At 35.6% G+C, this 20,363-nt stretch overlaps 1 protein-coding gene across 3 annotated transcripts in view; it reads right to left on the bottom strand.

The window, feature by feature from the left end:
- Positions 1-1,373: 1,373 nt before the first annotated feature.
- Positions 1,374-20,363, bottom strand: part of LOC104265328 (tetratricopeptide repeat protein 17-like) — a 20,701-nt gene continuing 1,711 nt past the window's right edge. Inside the window, exons 2-28 of one of the 3 annotated variants that reach the window (XM_018816994.2) lie at positions 19,201-19,281; positions 18,686-18,797; positions 18,406-18,473; positions 18,040-18,144; positions 14,507-14,623; positions 13,864-14,021; positions 13,454-13,553; positions 13,113-13,229; positions 12,452-12,635; positions 11,856-12,019; positions 11,320-11,409; positions 10,864-10,929; positions 10,379-10,485; positions 9,862-10,039; positions 9,174-9,266; positions 8,704-8,858; positions 7,816-7,885; positions 7,038-7,232; positions 6,281-6,379; positions 6,106-6,148; positions 5,777-5,892; positions 5,216-5,334; positions 4,129-4,203; positions 3,641-3,794; positions 2,942-3,085; positions 2,243-2,434; positions 1,374-1,872 (exon numbers count right to left, since the gene is read on the bottom strand). In XM_018816994.2, coding sequence (XP_018672539.1) covers positions 1,765-1,872; positions 2,243-2,434; positions 2,942-3,085; positions 3,641-3,794; positions 4,129-4,203; positions 5,216-5,334; positions 5,777-5,892; positions 6,106-6,148; positions 6,281-6,379; positions 7,038-7,232; positions 7,816-7,885; positions 8,704-8,858; positions 9,174-9,266; positions 9,862-10,039; positions 10,379-10,485; positions 10,864-10,929; positions 11,320-11,409; positions 11,856-12,019; positions 12,452-12,635; positions 13,113-13,229; positions 13,454-13,553; positions 13,864-14,021; positions 14,507-14,623; positions 18,040-18,144; positions 18,406-18,473; positions 18,686-18,797; positions 19,201-19,281 — 3,210 coding nt within the window. In that variant the 3' untranslated portion in view covers positions 1,374-1,764. Of the gene's footprint in view, positions 1,873-2,242; positions 2,435-2,941; positions 3,086-3,617; positions 3,795-4,128; positions 4,204-5,215; positions 5,335-5,776; positions 5,893-6,105; positions 6,149-6,280; positions 6,380-7,037; positions 7,233-7,815; positions 7,886-8,703; positions 8,859-9,173; positions 9,267-9,861; positions 10,040-10,378; positions 10,486-10,863; positions 10,930-11,319; positions 11,416-11,855; positions 12,020-12,451; positions 12,636-13,112; positions 13,230-13,453; positions 13,554-13,863; positions 14,022-14,506; positions 14,624-18,039; positions 18,145-18,405; positions 18,474-18,685; positions 18,798-19,200; positions 19,282-20,363 lie in introns of those variants that run through there. The other 2 variants (XM_009862913.3, XM_026839966.1) reach the window with 2 other exon arrangements.

The raw sequence follows: 20,363 nt of genomic DNA on the forward strand, positions 1-20,363 counted from the left end.
CCCAATTCGTTGAAACCTACGGGAATGTGTTTTAGGCTTGTTTTAAGTATTTACCAATTACAGGAATGTTTTTATGCTTATTTTTTTTAACATTTACCAGCACAGACCGCCCCAATGAGGATCTAATATATAAAATGCAATAAAAAAGACTTGGCTGGCCCCTAAATTGTTTGTCGGAGTTGGAAGTACAGAAATAAAACTAACAATTATTAGTACTACCCAAAAACCGTCATGTATTTTAGATTTGAAAATTTTGGGGAATATATGCTTAGGTGTCCCATCTTCCCCCACTTTATGAGACGAATATGTAAGAACACTATAGGACACCATTTATTGTTTTGCACAAGAAAAATAAATACTTAAAACAAGCTTAAAACACATTCTCATAACTTTCCCTTAACTAGTAAATACTTAAAACAAGCCTAAAACACATTCCCGTAGGTTTCCCCTAACTGTAATGTGAATCAAACACATTCCCGTAACTGGTGTGTAGGCTTAAAACAACCAAGCTTAAAACACATTCCCAGAAGTTCCCGTTTCCCGTAAATTAGTTTGCAGTTTTTCCCGTCGTTTCCGTATTCCCGTAAATTAGTATTACCCGATAAAACACAAAATAATATTAAAGTTTGATTTCAACGGGTAGAGGCTGAAGTTGCGACAAAAGAAACAATATTGCGGAATATCGAAAAATAATTGTGCCATCTGTGCTTGTCAATTAAAATACTATCTGAATTAAACAGTGTTTTTACCTTTACCATAAACTGTACCTTTATACTGCACAACAACCGAAGCTTCGCTACTTTTAAAGAAACCCCGGTAGCGTAACCAGGTGAATCCCCTGAAATCTTACCGAATTTGTGATATAGTACACTAACACTAGTGTACTGTGGTCGGATATTGTACAATGACACTAGTGTACTATGGTCGGATATTGTACCATAAAACGAAATAGTAGTTACATTCATAGTTTAAACCCATTGCCAAAGTCATCACTTTTGCTCTATTTTGGCCACACAAAGACGGCAGTTGGACCATAGATACCTAAACATGCTTAGGTATCTATGGTTGGACTACTTGGTGTTTACACGACTGTGATCATAGGTACCTTGTAAGGTTTCTATGGTTTCATTTACCCGGTGTCGTAATATATTCGTTCCGATTGATATCTTTGTACTGGGCGCTGTTGCACAGACGTTACTGCGCATGCGCAGTAGGTTTAGTGTTAGTATATTCCAAGACACAACCACTGAGCTGTAGTTACCCCTCAGTGAACACAACCCTATATCATTGTTGCGTCACTCGTGGCACTATGGCGCAAATTACGTCACGATCTGAAGATCCTAGTCTACTTGCATTGCAATAGGTATCCTCAATCCCAGATTTATAGTTTTAATCACGTAATTACACCAAGATTCATCAGTTAAATAATTGAGGGCATTAAAAATTAGACATTCTGGATAATAAAAATAAATTTCAGCTTAAAAATTGCATAATTAAACAATAAAAAGTAAAAAATTATCCAAAACAAATGTGTATATGGAAACAGAGAGATGGATTTCACCACAATGCTGTCCCAGAAGCTCGATAAATACTTAAAGTTTACTGGAACGACGTTCTGGTAGTTGCCAGACATTTAAACTGATATTGCAATAAATTTAAACGCTCTTTATAGTTCCGAAAACTCTGGTTTAACAAATCAAGCTCTGGGGAAAAGTGAAACCAAATACGAATTTTATTCCAAAATTCAGTAGTTAAGTAACTTGCTCATTCTTTTACTTTGCAAACAGCAGCTCTCATTTTAATCCTTGCATTTTTAAAGTCACCATGCATAGTGGATGATATATAATGGTCGGCAGCTGTCAAATACTGGCCCTGCGTTCAAAGTTAATGTGAGAAAACAGTTCAATTTAACCCAGGTTTTGGGGCTCAGTGTCATTGAGTGTCTTGCCCAAACAATAAGGGTATATACAAGATACTCAATAATTATTGCTCCAACCCAGTGGTCACTTATGGGTTGTCCAAATTGTAAGCCATACATAAAAAACAATCACCCACAAAGTTACATACGTGTTAACTTGTAAGTGGGCACGAGGTGTATGAAACAGAACACGTGTGTTATAACGACTGTCGTTGCCCCGCCACTCAGTAAGTTACATTCATACATGAGCCAAATATGGCCTAAATCCTCATTCATATAGAACATAATACAACTTTTGTACACTTAGCTTCAAACCCAACTCACATTTGCAGCAAATATATTCCCCACCAAGTAATGTCTCGCTGGTGATGAATCAAGCTCCGATAGATGTCTCACCATCACAAGCGCGTCTTTTAGTTGGCTGGCAACCGCAAGAAAATCAACCATTGAAGAGAGAATCACTGGGTGGTAATCAAGGCCAGAAGTAGCGAGTGATTGCATGAAACAGGTGATCACCTGTATGGGGGGGGGGGGTTAGTTGCTGCTTTTGCAGAAATTGATGATGTTATTTTAGGTGAAATATTTAATTCATAGAATACGATATTTAGACTTGATTTTTGGTATTGCGTATTTCATATAACTTTAGTCTTAGGTTGTGATATATTTTCTGGAAAAAAATCTGGCTGTTCAAGAAACAGACATGAAACTGTCAGGGAGTTGCATTCACTCAGTTAAAACTTAAAACATTGGTAAAAGTCAACAGTGGCCTAAACCACCCTTATGACAGGAACTTACAAAGAATCGAACGTTAAGCAATATAATTAGGATTCGTGATCATAGGCACAAAACCTGGAGTAGACGGGCCAACCCTGGAATTTCTACACTGCATTATTCAGCAAACATTACAACCAATTAAGTAAAACTTTTTCACAGGATTGTGTGTCTAACTATTTCTGCCTCCCTGTGTTTTCATAAATTTCATCATCCATGTCATATTAAAAGCTTGGCGCGTATGAATATTACCTGCTTTGTGTCTCCCTTCACCCTCCAATAATAAGATGACAGGAAAGTTGTTTCCCATGTTGTATGTTGTTGGGTACGGAGTAAGTAAGATAATTTACGAGCTACTTCTTCTAAGGTGGTGGAGTGAGATATAGTTGTTAGCAACTGGGGTAAAGTAAAATGGGGGTTGGTTTGTGGTTGGTTTCTCAGTAGGTAGGCAGTATACACATTATACATAGATTCTTGGAACAATGGGCAGATAATTAGTTTGTTTGTGTAAAGTTAACATGGTATACTTGGGGTAACAGGAACAGGAAGCACAATCATTTTATATCCTGTTTAGCTGTAATTTAATAAAACTTCAGTTCTTACAAAACAAAAATTTGATACAAAATTTACACAAAAACTTTTGAAATTTTTTACACAGTACTTTTCAAAAGTATTTTGAAAAAAATGTTTGAATCAAAATTTAAATCCAAAGTTTTAAACTCACTAAACTATTACACTCGCACTTTTATTGCCTTAGTTATTACAAACAGAAGTGTAATACAAAATTTAAACAAAACAAAACAAAAAGTCGCGGGACTTTGCACTTGCCCCCATTCTTGCTACTTATATATTTGTAGATAAAAAAATTGGAAAATTGGATTTAAAAAAATGTTAAAATCAAAATTTAAGAAAAAAGTTTTAAACCTACTAAACAATTCCATTCAAATATACCTTGATGAAATATTCTTCCTTTATTGCATCAACATTAGTTGGATTGTGAATCGATTGTACGTCTGTGAGGTCATAATACTTAGGCATACCATCTAGAACACACAATGGTTCGGAGCGATCTGATTCGTCCAGCTTCGACCAATCAGCTTCAGGACTGAAATTTAAATATTTTTCAATTTGAATTTTTTCTTTTGAACTTTTCAGAAAATCTAAAGTAAATGCTGTTTCAAATGCTAATGTATAGCTTTGTGTTTGCAACCGAAAAAAGAATGGAACATTTGAACCAGAGACTCTAAATGTTTTGGAAAAGTATTTAATAAACAAAACTCACACCCCAAATCATTCCTTTACATGCGAGGCAAACATATAAAAAAGGAAATGTTACATGCAACAAAAAAAGCTAAATATACTATAAATGTGCCTGAAAACAATTATTTCTATTGTAATAAATAAATTAAATATTAAATATAAGATAAACTCAAACCCACAATGCCACTCCATCAATCAACTGAACATCAGCTTTGTACGAAAAATCGACCAAATCTTTGTCTTTCTCGCAATTTCTGGTGGAAAAGTTGTTTAAGATTAAAATTGCAAAATTTAAAAACTAAAACTATGTGTTATAGCAATAGGTGTAAATGTTTGGGGTAATGGGCCAACTCTGGCCTAAATCCCAGGACCCATAGCATGCCTTACTGTAGGACCTCACCCATATAGAATAGAATGTGTATATACAATGTTGGGGTAATGAGACAACTCTGGTCTAAATCCCAGGTCTCATGGCGTGCCTCACTGTAGGATCTCACCCATATAGAATAGAATGTGCATATACAATGTTGGGGTAATGAGACAACTCTGGTCTAAATCCCAGGTCTCATGGCGTGCCTCACTGTAGGATCTCACCCATATAGAATAGAATGTGCATATACAATGTTGGGGTAATGAGACAACTCTGGTCTAAATCCCAGGTCTCATGGCGTGTCTCACTGTAGGATCTCACCCATATAGAATAGAATGTGCATATACAATGTTGGGGTAATGAGACAACTCTGGTCTAAATCCCAGGTCTCATGGCGTGCCTCACTGTAGGATCTCACCCATATAGAATAGAATGTGCATATACAATGTTGGGGTAATGAGACAACTCTGGCCTAAATCCCAGGTCATATGGCATTCCTCACTGTAGGACCTCACTCATATAGAATAGAATGTGCATATACAATGTTGGGGTAATGGGTCAACTCTGGCCTAAACCTCAGGTCATATGGCATTCCTCACTGTAGGACCTCACCCATATAGAATAGAATGTGCATATACAATGTTGGGGTAATGGACCAACTCTGGCCTAAATCCTCAGGTCCCATGGCGTGTCTCACTGTAGGACCTCACCCATATAGAATAGAATGTGCATATACAATGTTGGGGTAATGGCCAACTCTGGCCTAAATCCCAGGTCCCATGGCTTGCCTCACTGTAGGACCTCACCCATATAGAATAGAATGTGCTTATACAATGTTACTGTAGGACCTCACCCATATAGAATACAACAAACAAAGTACAAAACCAATCTCCCACCTGTGCCCCACCCCACCACTTAATGCAAGGGCAGCTTTAGTAACCATTTCATCAAGTGAGTTGCGGATCTTGGATAGTTTCTCCATCAACTTATGCGCGTGCTCCATTTTCAATTCAGCCTATGTAAGCAGTGGCTTGGGTTAACATTTAACAAAAAAACATTTTACCTTCTGACATCCCTGAAGATGGTTCAAGTTTTTAAACCAAATTGTTTGAAACTAAAGGCAAATATATCATACACATATATCAATATATGTACTGTTATGTTTGTATTGAAACTGACGGGCAAATCCATAGTTTAAGAACATATCTGAATAAATATCACTGTGACATCATGGATGGCATTCTCGACTACTGACTAAAGTTGTCAGTTACGGACTTGCGGTCGACTTAGACGTTGCCTGGTTTAGTCGGTAGCCGAGAATAACACCCTCATAAGTAATTTAATATGATATATTAATTTGATTTTATAATGTTTTTATTAAAAGACACTTCATTATGCTTATACTGAATACTAAAGTATAGACTGATATGACAAGAGATAACTATGACATCACAAACCTCTTTTCCATTCGAATTATTCAAATCTTCAATAGCTTTGGTCGTATCTTTTAAAAGTTGATTTGCGTCCGATTTACGATCAACGAGGTCCTGTAGAATCTGGCCCGCTTCTTTAGCTAAAATAAATTGATCGTTAAACTTAAAGAAATCATATGGCAATATTTTTAATATCCATGGCAGCAATGCATGTGATACGTAATACAAGGCAAGCTCAGGCTCTTATGCTCTCAGACTCGTACAAAGACTCTAAACAGCCACAACATATATGTAATCAAAATGGTTTTCTTCAAATTATCATAAACCGTACGTCCGAACAGATAAAATCCTACCTTGATGTGAATAAGGTTCATCTTGTGTTGGACCTGCAGCAACCTGTAGTTAACAAAACATATATAATATTTATCTACTTGAAAACAATTAAGTTTTTAGTTTACAAAAAAACAAAACATTTAAACTGAAAACAACAATTTTTTAAATTGAAAACAACTATTTTTTATATTTTACTTCGTTTGCATTTTCAATATCCGAAGCGTCTTGCTCTTTGCTGTCATCTTGTGGTTCGTCTGTTTGTGGCTCTTCATTGCTATCAAGTGGTGAAACATTCTGTTCAAATAAAAACATTTGTATCGTAACGATAAACAAACTAGTTTAAAAAAAAAGGTTGGAAATCTGAATAGGACAAACAACTTTACAGAAAAGCTAAATTAGACTTTTAAAATATAGTAATAGCTTATATAAAATTAGGTTTTAAAAACACTGATCTGTTCTTGGATTACTAAAAAAAATATTCAAATGAAGGATGATGTCATAATATGGATAATGCAACAAAGTGATGTCACATTGAGGGTTATTTAAAACAAAAGTTATCTATTCAAAAATAATGCATTGTTGAATATAATATTTATTATTTAAGTTTAGAAAACCCAACCTGCCAACCATAGGCCAATGCTGCAATAACTATAAGATTAGAGATTAGGAAAAAAATATAAAAAAGTTCTTATGGACTGTCAAAATTTAGTGGGCAAAAATGTTTAGTAAAATTAATATCCTGGGATGTTGATATAAGTTTATAGCCATCATGTTTTGAATTCTTTTAGTGTAGTAGGGTGGGGTAAGATCCTACAGCATGGCATGAATATGTTTTAACCATAAGCGTGTTTTAACAACTGCCATTTCGTGCCTAATTCCGCTCTTTATGTTTTAACTATTCTTTATTCTGCCGTAATCAAAGTTATCAATTAATTAAGCCAGTGTTGCCTACCAAGTCTTGAAGGAGTTTTTTCACATTGTCTTCTTGCTTTTGACTCCTCAGATGTGAACACTTGACCACCAATAGTGAATGGAAAGCATCTTTATATTGAGGGTTGAGGACCATGGCGTAATTATAAAACTCCACTGCCCCTGTTATGTTATCTTGTGCTTGTAGTGCGTTGCCCATGCTTAAGTAGGTGGCAGGCTGTGGGGTGGGGTGGGTTAGATGTTAAATTATATTGAAAAATTGGTTAACATATAATAGCTTGTATTTTTGTGTTGGGGTGATTGTTGTTAAATTTGTAAGAGTATGTACATTTTTGTTAGGGTATCAATTATGATAAAAAAACTGTGTTTTAATAAGTTATCTGAATTATATAACTTTATGAAATTGAAGTTATGGAATAAGATATTCATAAGAGTACATTCTCATTGGGCTGTGTGCTATCAATTATGATAAAAAAATATGTTATAAAGAGTTATTTAAATTATCTACTTTGTTGAAACATTAAGGTTATTTCTCGAACAATAACTCGAACAATAATTTAACATAAGTTTAATATTTATTTCATTTAACAGACTTGATGGTTGTTGGGACAAGACAGACTATAAAAAAAAGTGTCTTATGCTACGAAATACGTAACAGACAAAAATCAAGCCCAACCAATTGTATAAAAGAGAAATGTATTTTCCTCTAAATGGCATGAGCACCAGGTCAAGGTTAGATTCAGGAAACTTATTACAATCACCACACATATTATTACTTGATAATTATAATAATTTGTTACCTCCGAGTTATTAACCCTTAATGCGTAGATCAATAAATTGACGGCATCGCTCAGTTTGCCAACTCTGTACCTGCGTGTTGATGTTCAATTGCAATGTAGAAGTTATATATTGGTATAGGTGACAAGTTATTTATGGGATCTGAGATTTAAGGCAGAGTTGGCCCATTACCCCGACACCCATGGTGCTACAACCCATTAGTGACCACTGCGTTGGAGCAATTGCAGTTAAGTGTCTTATCCAAACACACATATGCTTATTGGTAGCAGTATCGAGCATTGAACCAGTTATCCTTCAGTTAAGACCCAACAACTGAGACGCATTGCTGGAGATGTAGGCTTGGAGCAATGAGTTAAGTGTCTTGCATAAAGAGACATACACCAGTATTGAGCATTGGCGGCATGCTTCATTGCAAGGCAAGTGGCTAACCACTGAGCCATGGAACAAGATGTATTTATCAAATACAGTTTACTGTGTGTATGTTTACGTTATCACTACAGCACGAAGTCCCCTTGATCTTAGGGGATTCTTTCACGTTGTAGTTGCAAGATATAAGCTTACTATAGTCAACTCACCACTCCACGATGTACTTGTCACAAATTGTATTTTATTATTGTTGTTATCGGCCGTAACCCCTTATGTCACAACAAGTGTGATGTAACATTGTCTATTGTGTTGTGTGTGTTTGTGTCACAATGCCAGAAAACAGGGCAGTTGAATGTAGAGTGTTTTGGCTTTCAATTAAACTTATATAAACTTATACACTTATAATAAAAGCTTGTTAAGGCACAGCAGGGCAATCTATAAACAGGCGTCATGAATTGAGAGATCCAGAAATCTAGTCGCGACAATACTCTTACTACAGTCAACACAATACTTCATATACTTACATAATATTGGACAAACTAACGAGTGGAATATCCAAATGTTCCACAGGTACCCTACGTATACATCTCCTCAGGCATTCAATAGCGTTAAGGTTGTCCCCGTTTACACGCCAGAATAATCCAGCAAGGTTGTATAATGCCCATAAGTGATCGTTGTCCTATATAACAAACGAGGAAATTGAAGACATATTTATATATTTATACAAGTTATCACATATGCAACTTTGAGGGTGATTGCTTTTCTGACAATTACACAACCCATCAGTAACCACCAAGTTGAAGCAATTGCTGTTAACTGTCTTGCACAAGGCCACATCGCCCACAATGTTGTAGCAGTGACGAGCTATGAACCCATTACCTCTGGATTAGAGACGGGCGCAAACCACTTTGCTAGGGCGCTGGGTCATGGCTGACAACCCATTAGTGCACAAGGCCACCCACAATGGTAGCACCAATCAACACCTCATATTCACCTGTTGCCTGATAGCTTTCCTCATGGCCGTGTTGATCCGTTGTCCCAAGTCATCCGGCCAAACCCTACCTTTGTTTACATGGAGCAACAGAAACTGAAAGAAATTTATTCAAATAATAAACCAATCAATACAAAAAAAATAAACAAACTAGATTTCAGTTTTGTAATCAATTATGTTATTTAACAATAACTCTTAACATAATATTGCAGTTAAACTTTAGCTTTGCCGATAACTTGAATGTAAAACTTGGTCAACCCATCAAGGACCACTAGGTTGAAGCAATTGTCGTTGTGTTTCGTGGCCATGGACAAATACTCATAGTAGCTGAATGGAATGATCAGGTTTTGAACCAAGTAACCTCTAAAAGGCGCTAACCAGTGTGCCACAGTGCGGGAATTATATTTGGACTGTGTCACACAAATACCAATTATTTAATTCCAAAGCACCGTAACTCAAATAAAGACTATGCAAATAACTGATGTATTAATCCAATGTTTTATACTGTTTATAACTCAACCAACAGCTTGAACTTTATTTAATTCCAAAGCATCATAACTCAACTCACAGCCTGTAGGTATGTGCCCTGTTTATGCAAGTAATGCTCTTGTTTGTGTAAATAATGTTTATATAATTTATGAAGATAATTTATGTTATAAATTCAACACTTGAAACTAAAACCCCAACTCACAGCTTGTAGATGTGTGTCTTGTTTATTTTGAACAGTGTTGCGCGATGCAATTCCTGAGATTGAATCGAATTGTGTTTCTTCCAGTGTTTCCAGTTTATCACAGCGAGGTGGTTTCCATGGTAACGGGTGCATCTCCCCCTCCGAGATCCCGATGTATGTAGTAAGCAGTTCGCGAACACTTAGATATTATGACATCATAAGACAATTATGACATTATGGTGTTTTAACACTTTTTTTAATTTGGCAACCTGTTTTTTTTTAATTGTAACAAAATCTGGGGTGACATTGTTAAAATACAGTTACACTCATAGTTGTTAAACATAGGGAACCTCATTGATTAATGTGGTGAATGCAATATACTTTGGCTCTGCTTGTTTGTATAGACACCTAACAGCAGGGTAAAATCTGGGGTGACATTGTAAAAATACAAGTACACTTATAGTTTTCCTACACCTAACAGCAGGGTAAAAGCTAATTTAGTGTAGAACTTGCCAGCAAAAGCAGACAACTCACCCACCTTATACCCCTTGTCTCAGGATCAACGTAAGCGGAGTGGAATTCATCCCACGCTGGGTATCGGTTCACGTATTCATCACAAGACTTCATCGGTGGCCATGATGGATCCTACGTGGTGTAAGCAATACAACAAAAACATGATTTCATCTGTTATTATATATACATATATAGATATGGGTTGTATAGGTTTTAATGAAAGTGGGAAACCCGTGTTTTATGCGCCTGATCTAAGCAATATTGTTCCTACAAAAATTAGTAAGAAATATTTGAATGAATGAATGTTCTGTTTCATACATCTAATGCACACTTACAAGTTACCACGTATGTAACTTAGTGAGTGATTGTTTTTCTGCATGGCTGATAATTTAGACAACCAATTAGTGACCACTGAGTTGGAGCAATTGACACTAAGTGTCTTGCCCAAGAACACACAACTTCAATACAACAATAATGGACACACAGCATTAACACAACAATTATAAATACCGTCCAATCATAAACAGGTGAGCGAGGTTTGGTTGATTGTTCGGATGGAGCTGCGTCGTCCTGGGTCTGAATATGAATATAGTCTTATAACTACAGCTAATATATAAATAACATTATAACTACAAATAGGGTAATAGGCCAACTCTGGCATATATCTAGGACCCATAGCATGCACGCTGCAGGACCTCATTCATGTTGTATAGAAATATAATTACAGCTAAGAGCTAATGTAGAAACAGTGAAATCCTGTAACAATAGCATTACTAAAGTAGTGAAAACTTCAGATTGCCCAACAAAACAATGCCATAGGCATGAACAACATCGAGTACACTAATACCTAAATAAATGCATCTTGATCAATATATGACAATACAAAACAATATATACAACAAATAACAATATAGGCTATCCTACAAGACCATTAAATATTATATATTAAACAACAAGCATATTTACCCGTTTAATTTCCCTCCTTTTTTCTTCCACTTGCGAAGGTAACTTATATCCTTCATCATCTTCATTGTTGTTGTTGTTGGGTCTCTCATTCTCATTCTGTGGTTACAAGTATATTTTTATAAATTAAAATAAGTATATATTTGTCAAAACTAAACCACAATATTTTATTTTTACCTTTGATTGCATCAACCACAGCGTAAAACGTTATACTTACTCTATTTAAAACACAATTTTTGGCATAATTAAATTAATTATTTTATGCCAGAGAACCCAATATATATATTAATATAACACATCATTATGGCTGGTAGCAAGAGAAAACATAACATGGTATTTATATTACTTTGAATTGGTAACAGATCTGGACTTATTGTGACATCACACTAAGCACTAATGACAAACAATACTCATTCAAACAACATAACATAATATCTACAACCATTTTGAATTGCCACAGTCCTAAACTCCTAAAGATCAGTTGGTATTATGACATCACACTAACTTCTGATGACAAACAATACTCATGTCTCCTTTACCTCAAAATCCACAGATATCTTCCTCGGCAGTAGTTTGATGATATCCCCCTCAGAAGTTGGGGGTTGTGGGGTGTCCAGGTGGGGCAAGGGGGTATCGGAGGGTGGGGGTAAGTTGCATACAAGTACCGAACCACTCTTGTTGCTACGAACCTGACATTTGTGGTCTGGAGGAATGTTTTTAGAAGTTTAAATTCTATTTAAATAGGAGACGGACGATGCTATTTAGGCGAAATATATTTCTTTTATTATACAATTAGTTGAATTTGATTTTTGTCTGTTAGGTTTTTCGTAGCACTAGATTCTTATAAGAATTTTTTACTAGTTTAATGCTTGACACTGACAGTGGTTAGTGGCCTATCTAAGAGGATACGTGTTCAAGGCTCGCCGCTGCTACCATTGTGGGCGTATATATCCCTAGGCAAGACACTTAACGACAATTGCTCCAACCCAGTAGTCACTAATGGGTTGGCTTGCCTGTGCCAAGTATATGGCAAGACTTTATCAGGCTGAGTTTATTGTAGTAAAAAAATTGCAGCAGAATACATACATCCTAGTCATATATTAGCTTACTCATACAAAACAAACATCCAACTTACTGAAGGTTCCTTCCCTTATCCTCTGGTGTTCATAATGCATATGGTAATCTATCTGAACCTTGGCTGGTATCTGTAGCGCGTTGAAACGATTTTGTTTCTGAACATACTGTTCGTGTTTCTGTTTGTAGCTCTGTAGCTCCTCCAGTGTTCGTTGTAAACTCTCATGTTGGGCTTCCAGTTTTTCCTGGAGAGGAAAGAATTAGGTTTGAACATTTTATTCTATATGGGTGAGGTCCTACAACAAGGCATGTTATGGGAGCTAGAATTTCAGCCAGGGTTGCATTACCGATTATTGGGATGGAGCAATGTCCCCTTGGTGACTACCAGTATAAGTGGAAGCATGAAGCAATGAATCGGAAAACCTTTAGTTACGATGCAAGCACCTGATCAATCAGCCATACATAGCAGTAAACTACTGTGTTTTAATATAGAATGTATCGGGTTTTAATAACCGCATGTAGCCTTCTTAAATGAATCGCAAAACTTTGCACGTTTGTTGTTTAAGCAGTGAACAAACCAACAGCCATTATAGCATTAATGCACCCACCAAGGGTTACCCCAACAACCAGGGTGTTACAACCTATTAATAACTACTGGGTTGTAGCAATCATGTTATATACCATACTCCTGTTAGTATATGTTAGATTACCCATGCAGTTACCTCCAGTTTAAGTTGACATTGAACGGCAGCCAGCCTTGATTTAGCTGCTTCGAAATCTGACTGACTTTCCAAAGTTTTCTCGTAATAATAAATGGATTCATTGTATTCGCCAAGCACCTGGGAACATAAGAAATTCACGGTGGCTTATAGCAAATGCCACGAACTGTTGTAAAATACTCATTGGTATAAATGAATGTATCAACAACATTCGCTGCCACCAAAAAAAGGTGAAAAAAGTTTTACCAGGTGAGAGCAGAAACGCATTGGTTTTCATGTTGTTTACTGCATAATAACTAAACCACAATTTACACCCAACACCTTTACATTAACATTCTACTTACAGCATAAATGTTGGCAAGGGAGAAATAGTTGACGGCGAATTCATCGGATATTTCAAGAGCATGGAGCATAACAACGGATGCATTCAACGTGTATCGCGCTCTAGAGGAAAGTTATAAGTTAGACACAGAAATAAGTGTTAATATTTTAGATAGGAAGGTGATCAGAACAACCTTGAAATTTGACATTAAAATGGTAGCATGGCAGTTAGTTAATGTTTACACTCCTATAGAATATGAACATAGCTAAGAATTGGTTTTCCCCACCAATACTTTGATTCATCCAATACTAATCTTACCTACCCTGTTAATTAATATAAATACTCATTTAACAGTTGATCTGGTTCAAAACATAGTGTATTTCCAACACTCCGCCCGCCATTTGGCAAGACTTTATCGGATAATCAACTTACTTGTGCAAAATATTGGCGAGGTTAACGAGAGCCACATCCCTTGTATGGTTGGGTGAGAAGTGCAAGGCACGTCGTATGCATTCGATTGCAGCATCAGGGTCTCCCTTCATTCTCCAATAAAAGGATGCAAGATTGTAAAGAACCCAGGATGTGGAGTTCTGTAATGGCAAGTTGAATAGAGCCCTTAACCAATATAAACACATAGCAAAAAATTCTTTCAAGATTATACCCCTCAAATCTTTATATGAGTTTTATTTATGTATAAAGTGCTTTGTAGTCACCTAGTATTTAGCATATAGTAAGTTTTACCCCTAGCTGCCGGCGACACCATGTAAGGGTAAACATGGTATACTACGTTGGGGAAAGATGGATTGATAAACCACAAAAAAAATGCTCGCATAAAAGCTAATTTAATTTATTAATAATAACATTTTTTATACTAGAACTAGATGAGCCGCTAAAAAATTATTTAAATTTACTGCTTTTTTTGCACTTAGTAAACATTGCCAAACAAATTTTAACATGAAACGATGTTCAAACGTTTTTTCTGGCATTAAATATAAGTTTAAAACATTTTTTTTCTTTAACTATAAATCTAAAATGTTTTTCGTGGCATTGAACTTTACCACAAAACATGACCTACCTTTTCCAATGCCTCGTGTATAGCAGTTGCAGCCGCCACGGGATCTTCAAGGAAAGATAAAGTTGATTTTAGTCCCGGCATCTTCTGTGGCTCCAATTTATCACGATCCTGTACACCCTGTGTGTATGGTTTGTTGGTTAATACATGGTCCTATCTGCCCCAATGCAGCAGTGCATTATATAATAACCATTTCAGGGCCTATGGTAAAAATGAAAATGACTGATTGGTAAACGGTAGACTGCACACCCGCTGTGCGTGATTGGTTAAAATGTGATCTGCTGCATTGTTTGACTTAATATATACACAACAAAATCATAGATTGCAATCCATAGCATACATGAAACTTTCATTGGTTAAACAATCACGCCGTGGTAAAACATGTTCCCATTTGAAATACTTTCTCATCATTGAGATATACAAGCGATGTTTTGGCAGATATTCAAGCACATTAAAAAACTAATTACATATTTACATACGTGGTAACTCATAAGCGAGCATGAGGTGTATGAAGCAGAACACTCGTGTTATAATGACTGTTGTTGCTCGCCAAGATAAATAAGCTCATATTAGTTTATTCATTATAACATTGCTGCATATAAGCTTCTTATAAGTAATAAACAGATAATGAAAGTGAAGTGTGATGTAACAATGGTGTACAGGAAGTTTGCTTATGATGTCTATAGCCTCACAAAGGTAACTGTTACGTGTATAATGGTCTATTGTGTGGGAACACTCACAGGATATGAGTCATAATGAGCCTTGTTTTTAAAGACAACACCAACAAGTGATTATACTCAGGTTGCATTGAGGTGTTTTTGAAGAAGTAAAAGTAACGAAAGTAAGATGAAACTATAAAAAAAAGTTTATAGCTGGAAGAATATGAAAAAGTTTGTAGAACTTTATATAAACATTTTTAAAATGAAACTGTGTAAAGGTTTCAGAGCTATGTATCAATATATTTATATTATTATGGAAGAAAGATATTTAATATTGACTTGGAATGATGAATATTGTAATAATGCAAATAATTCAATATTTGTAATAAAGGAAATTATGCATTAGAATTGCACAGGAGACATGTGGTCTCATTACAACAGCTCAAAAGATATGCTGTGTTATACATTGAAAAGAGATGTTGTGTTTTACATTAAGCATTCTTTATGACAACTTCAGCATTACTAATGATTAGGTTTTTAATACTAATGTTTGGTACATATTTTTAATTAAGCTTTTTTTGGCAAATTATTTATAAGTGATTTATTTATTATAATTTTAACATTGGATTTAGACTTGCAAAAGTGTAATGTTGGTTGGTGCAACCGGTTTTACATTGTGGTGTTACCTTTATTTAAAAGATTTTTAACTATTGCGTTTGATTAGGAGATGTTTTATTATGTGGTGTTACTTTTATTGTTATGCAGGTTTCCAATATATGTTTCTTGGCTGATTGGCATGCAGATTGTTGGCAATGATGTTGAGACGTGAATATAGATACGTGTTGCCGGTTTCAATGGAGGAATATAAAGTTGCCAAGCAATGGATGTTATCGTATGAGGTTTATGAAGGGTTGGAGAAAGATGAAGGAATACGATTGCTGCAGTATAATAATTGCAACAATAATGGGAAACATGAGATATACACTTTGTGCTCGTTTGATTTTGAATCAAAGATACCACAGTTTGTCCAAATGCTTTTGAAGATGTTTTTCCCAGATGTTGAGCCAGTTATGCATCAAGAATCAACTGTGGTTGGTGAAAAGACAAACACTGTGTTTTGGGGGCCCAACTTATTTAAGGATAATCTTAGACTGGAAATTAGCTCAGTGGTGATGGAGGATCTTGGTACGACCGACAACGCGCATGAGGTACCATCAGATGAATGGGCGAATACAGAGGTGGTAAATGTGGACTTCGCGAATGACCCACTGAGTTTTAAAAGCTACGAGGAAGACTATGATGTCACAATGTATGCTTCGGAAGATAAAACAAGAGGCCCTTATAAGGAAGGGTGGTTGGATGAACTTAAAAGTAAAGTTGAAAAATATGAAAAAGGAGATTTAAAGGAAAAACCAAAATATGTTTGTGTTTATAAACTAGTTACTTGTAAATTTAAATGGTTTGGAATAGATAGAATATTTAGGGAAAAAGTGGTCTACACTACCACGCAAATTATTATGGAATTTTATCGTAAAATGATTTGTTTGTTTGATGCATGGGGTAAACTAACGATAGATGATGTTTATGATGAACAAAATAAAACAGAGCTGTTTGGATCCTAATTTCGTCCTCGAATCTATATGGGTCCGTGTCAAGGGTTAATGTCAGATTTGTCCAAATCCCCAACATTGTATATGAATTATGGATATTCTACTCAGATTTGAGTAATCGGCTCAATAACCAGACTGCTTATGTATGCAGGTCATTTAACCATTTATCTAACTGAATTAACTTGTTAAAATCAAAGCCCCAACTATTAGGTTGGTTTTAAGATTATAACCAAAGGTGTTTATGAACTATCAAATTATGTAATATGGGTGAGATTCGATGTTGGGGCATGCAAGCCTGGGATATAAGCCAGAGCTTTACCCAAACATCCATTAAGTTGGGAAATTACTCCAAAGGTGTTTACGAACTTAAGCATAAGAATGTAAATGAAACTAACTGTGTCAGTACAACTGTTTATTCTGCGCATATTTAATAAGACTTGTCCTATTCGTTCAACATTACTAATAAAAGAAAAAATGCTTCCATTTGTGCAAAAACTACAAGTACGTACATTATGCGTTTAAGTTATGGGAATGCTACCGAAGTGTCAACAGTACTAATGAAAAAATAAAAACGCTCCTATATATATATATATGTGTGTGTAAAAACTGTGGCGAGAAAAATTAAAGTTATTCGATGCTAAACCTAAACCTTTATTCAGGCACTGACTTAGCTACAGTGGTAGGAAACATTAGTGTATTCTGTTTGAGTGGATGTCTATTGTGTGGTATTAGGGCAAAGGACATGGGATTTGACCGGTGTGAGCCGCTTAACCATTTAAATTAAAATGTAGGTCAGGGTAGAATCATTTGAAATATAATGATTAATAGCAGAAGATAATACATGAGGAAAGCCAGAATAAAGCATGTAGGCACCAAACCTGGGGTTGCAAGGTAGGCAGACCACCCCCTGGATATTTCTGCAGTGCATTATTACTAGAGTAGACTTGTTGGAAAAAAAAACTATTAATGAAAACGGCACAACAAGAATAAGTTAGATTTGTTTCACAGGATTGTGACGTCTAACTATCCCTGCCTCCAGTGTTTTTATAAAAGTTTGTCACTTATGAACAAAACCCTATTACCCTTATTTGACTGAACTTTTAGGTATAACTATAGGCACCGAACTAGGGATAGTTAGACACACAATCCTGTGAAACAAATCAAACTTATTGGTTGTAATGTTTACTGATTAATGCAGTGTAGAAAAACCCAAGGGGTCAGCCTGCCACCCCAGGTTTGGTGTCTATACATATAACATATACCTTACCTCTAAATGATCATATGCATGAATGCTGTATGGCAGATTGCATGCAGCGGAACAGTTAGGTTCCTTCAGCTTAGTGACCGGTATAATATCAATGTAATCTTCAATCTATGGAAAAACATTGCATAAAAATAAAAATATAAAGACACAAAACCAATAGACCTTTATTTATATACATATATATTGGATTTCCAGTTTAAATAGGATCAAAAAAATTTAAAAATGATTCTTTTATATCTCAACATTAGTTTAATATTATAAACTTTCGACAATCCACGGGTAATTTATTATCAATGCCACGATAATGTATCAATTGTCTTAAATAAACAGTAAGGAATAAAAGCACCTTCTGATAATTTTATATTTTACCTCAATATCCTTGTTCTCAAGCGGTAAAACAGAACTAATGAACAAATCAAACTCTGGCAGTTTCTTTCCTAAAGTTAAAATAATTGGTTTAAACAACTGAACAATGGAAGTTTCTTTTCTGAATCAATAATGAACGATTTTAATTTTTTTCCTCAACTAATAAGAATTTGTAATCGAAATTCAATGCATTATCACTTAACCGAATTTTTTTTACCCTACACGAGATTTTTCAGATTATAAAACTACAACACAAACCCCAACCAATACACAAAAGCCATACCAGCAGCTCTGCAATCTCTATCTGTCCTGTAGTGTCGACTTTCAAGGTCGGTATCTTTGTCTTCGTTTGTTTCAATCTCTTCCTGTTCTTTTAATAAATGTTGCTTGAATTTCTGAAAAATTAATAATCAGTTTTAATTATTTCTTGAATACGAAAGTAAAATCAAAGTATTAAAAATTAAAACAACGAAAAGAAGGAAATAAAAACTATACTGATTAAAATTTGTAAATTAAGAACATAATATCGCTTTACTTATCTCTTTGAAAACAATAACAAAGGTCAAAGTAATGATACAAAGAAACGGAATAAATAAAATCATGTTTATTAGATAAAGGTGAACTGTAAAGAAAGTTGAAATGTCTTGTACCTTAATAGATTGAAAAAAGAGATTTTATAAACCACAATATCGTTTATATAAAAACAAAAGAGTTTATAATAAAAACTATAACCAATATAAACTTTATTTTTCTGGGTCATACACTTTAAAGATATTTATATGCTCATGTCTTTCTCACCTTAAGATAATCATGATCACGTTCCTGTCTCATGAAAGCAACAAGATCATGGGGCTGTTTCATCGCAAATGGGGATTCCAACTGAGAATATATTCAATTACTTAAATGGATATTATAACATAATTAATTCTATTCTATATGGGTGAGGTCCTACAGCGTGCCACACCAAGGGACCTGGGATTTAAGCCAGAGTTGGCCCATTACCCCAACATTGTATATGCACATTCTATTCTATATGGGTGAGGTCCTACAGTGAAGCATGACATGGGACCTGGGGTTTAGACCAGAGTTGGCCCATTACCCCAACATTGTATATGCACATTCTATTCTATATGGGTGAGGTCCTACAGTGAGGCATGCCATGGGACCTGGGATTTAGGCCAGAGTTGGCCCATTACCCCAACATTGTATACGCACATTCTATTCTATATGGGTGAGGTCCTACAGTGAGGCACGCCATGGGACCTGGGATTTAGGCCAGAGTTGGCCCATTACCCCAACATTGTATATGCACATTCTATTCCATATGGGTGAGGTCCTACAGTGAGGCACGCCATGGGACTTGGGATTTAGGCCCTTTACCCCAACATTGTATATGTACATTCTATTCCCGTGGTTCCCAACACGTGGGGCGCGACCCAAAGTTGGGTCGCCTAATAATTTTTTTGGGTCGTTTGGTTTTGTCAGTTTGTCATAGTTGCGTTTAAATTAAATGTAACTTGCCTTTATTTTTTAGCCTGCAGGTGCTTGAAAACTGTTTGGATATTTGCTTTTTAAGTAAAGTATACAAATGTTTGCAAAAAATGCTTTGTACGCGCGTAAAGCAACTCCAAAACTCACCGATAGCCAGCGAGCACAGCTATAGCTCATTAGTGATTTGATAAACATATTATTTTCTGAAAAAGTTAATGCTTTTGCAGTGCTGCTTGTTAGGAGTTAGTGGTTGGGAGTTAGGGGTTAAGAGTTAGGGCTGGATTAAGCAGGGCTTTATCTAACATAAAACACTGCGAAAACAGGATTATAACGTACTGTAACATACGTAATATATCACTATTGTGACGTAACATACCGCTAATGTGACGTAATAAAGCGTTAACCTTACACAGGTCAGGCAAATTACGGTGACGAAGCATGTTTTCGCGCATTTTTAAAGTTAATTTTAG

Source organism: Ciona intestinalis, unplaced genomic scaffold, assembly GCF_000224145.3.
Source record: "Ciona intestinalis unplaced genomic scaffold, KH HT001086.1, whole genome shotgun sequence".
Taxonomy (NCBI): Eukaryota; Metazoa; Chordata; class Ascidiacea; order Phlebobranchia; family Cionidae; genus Ciona; species Ciona intestinalis.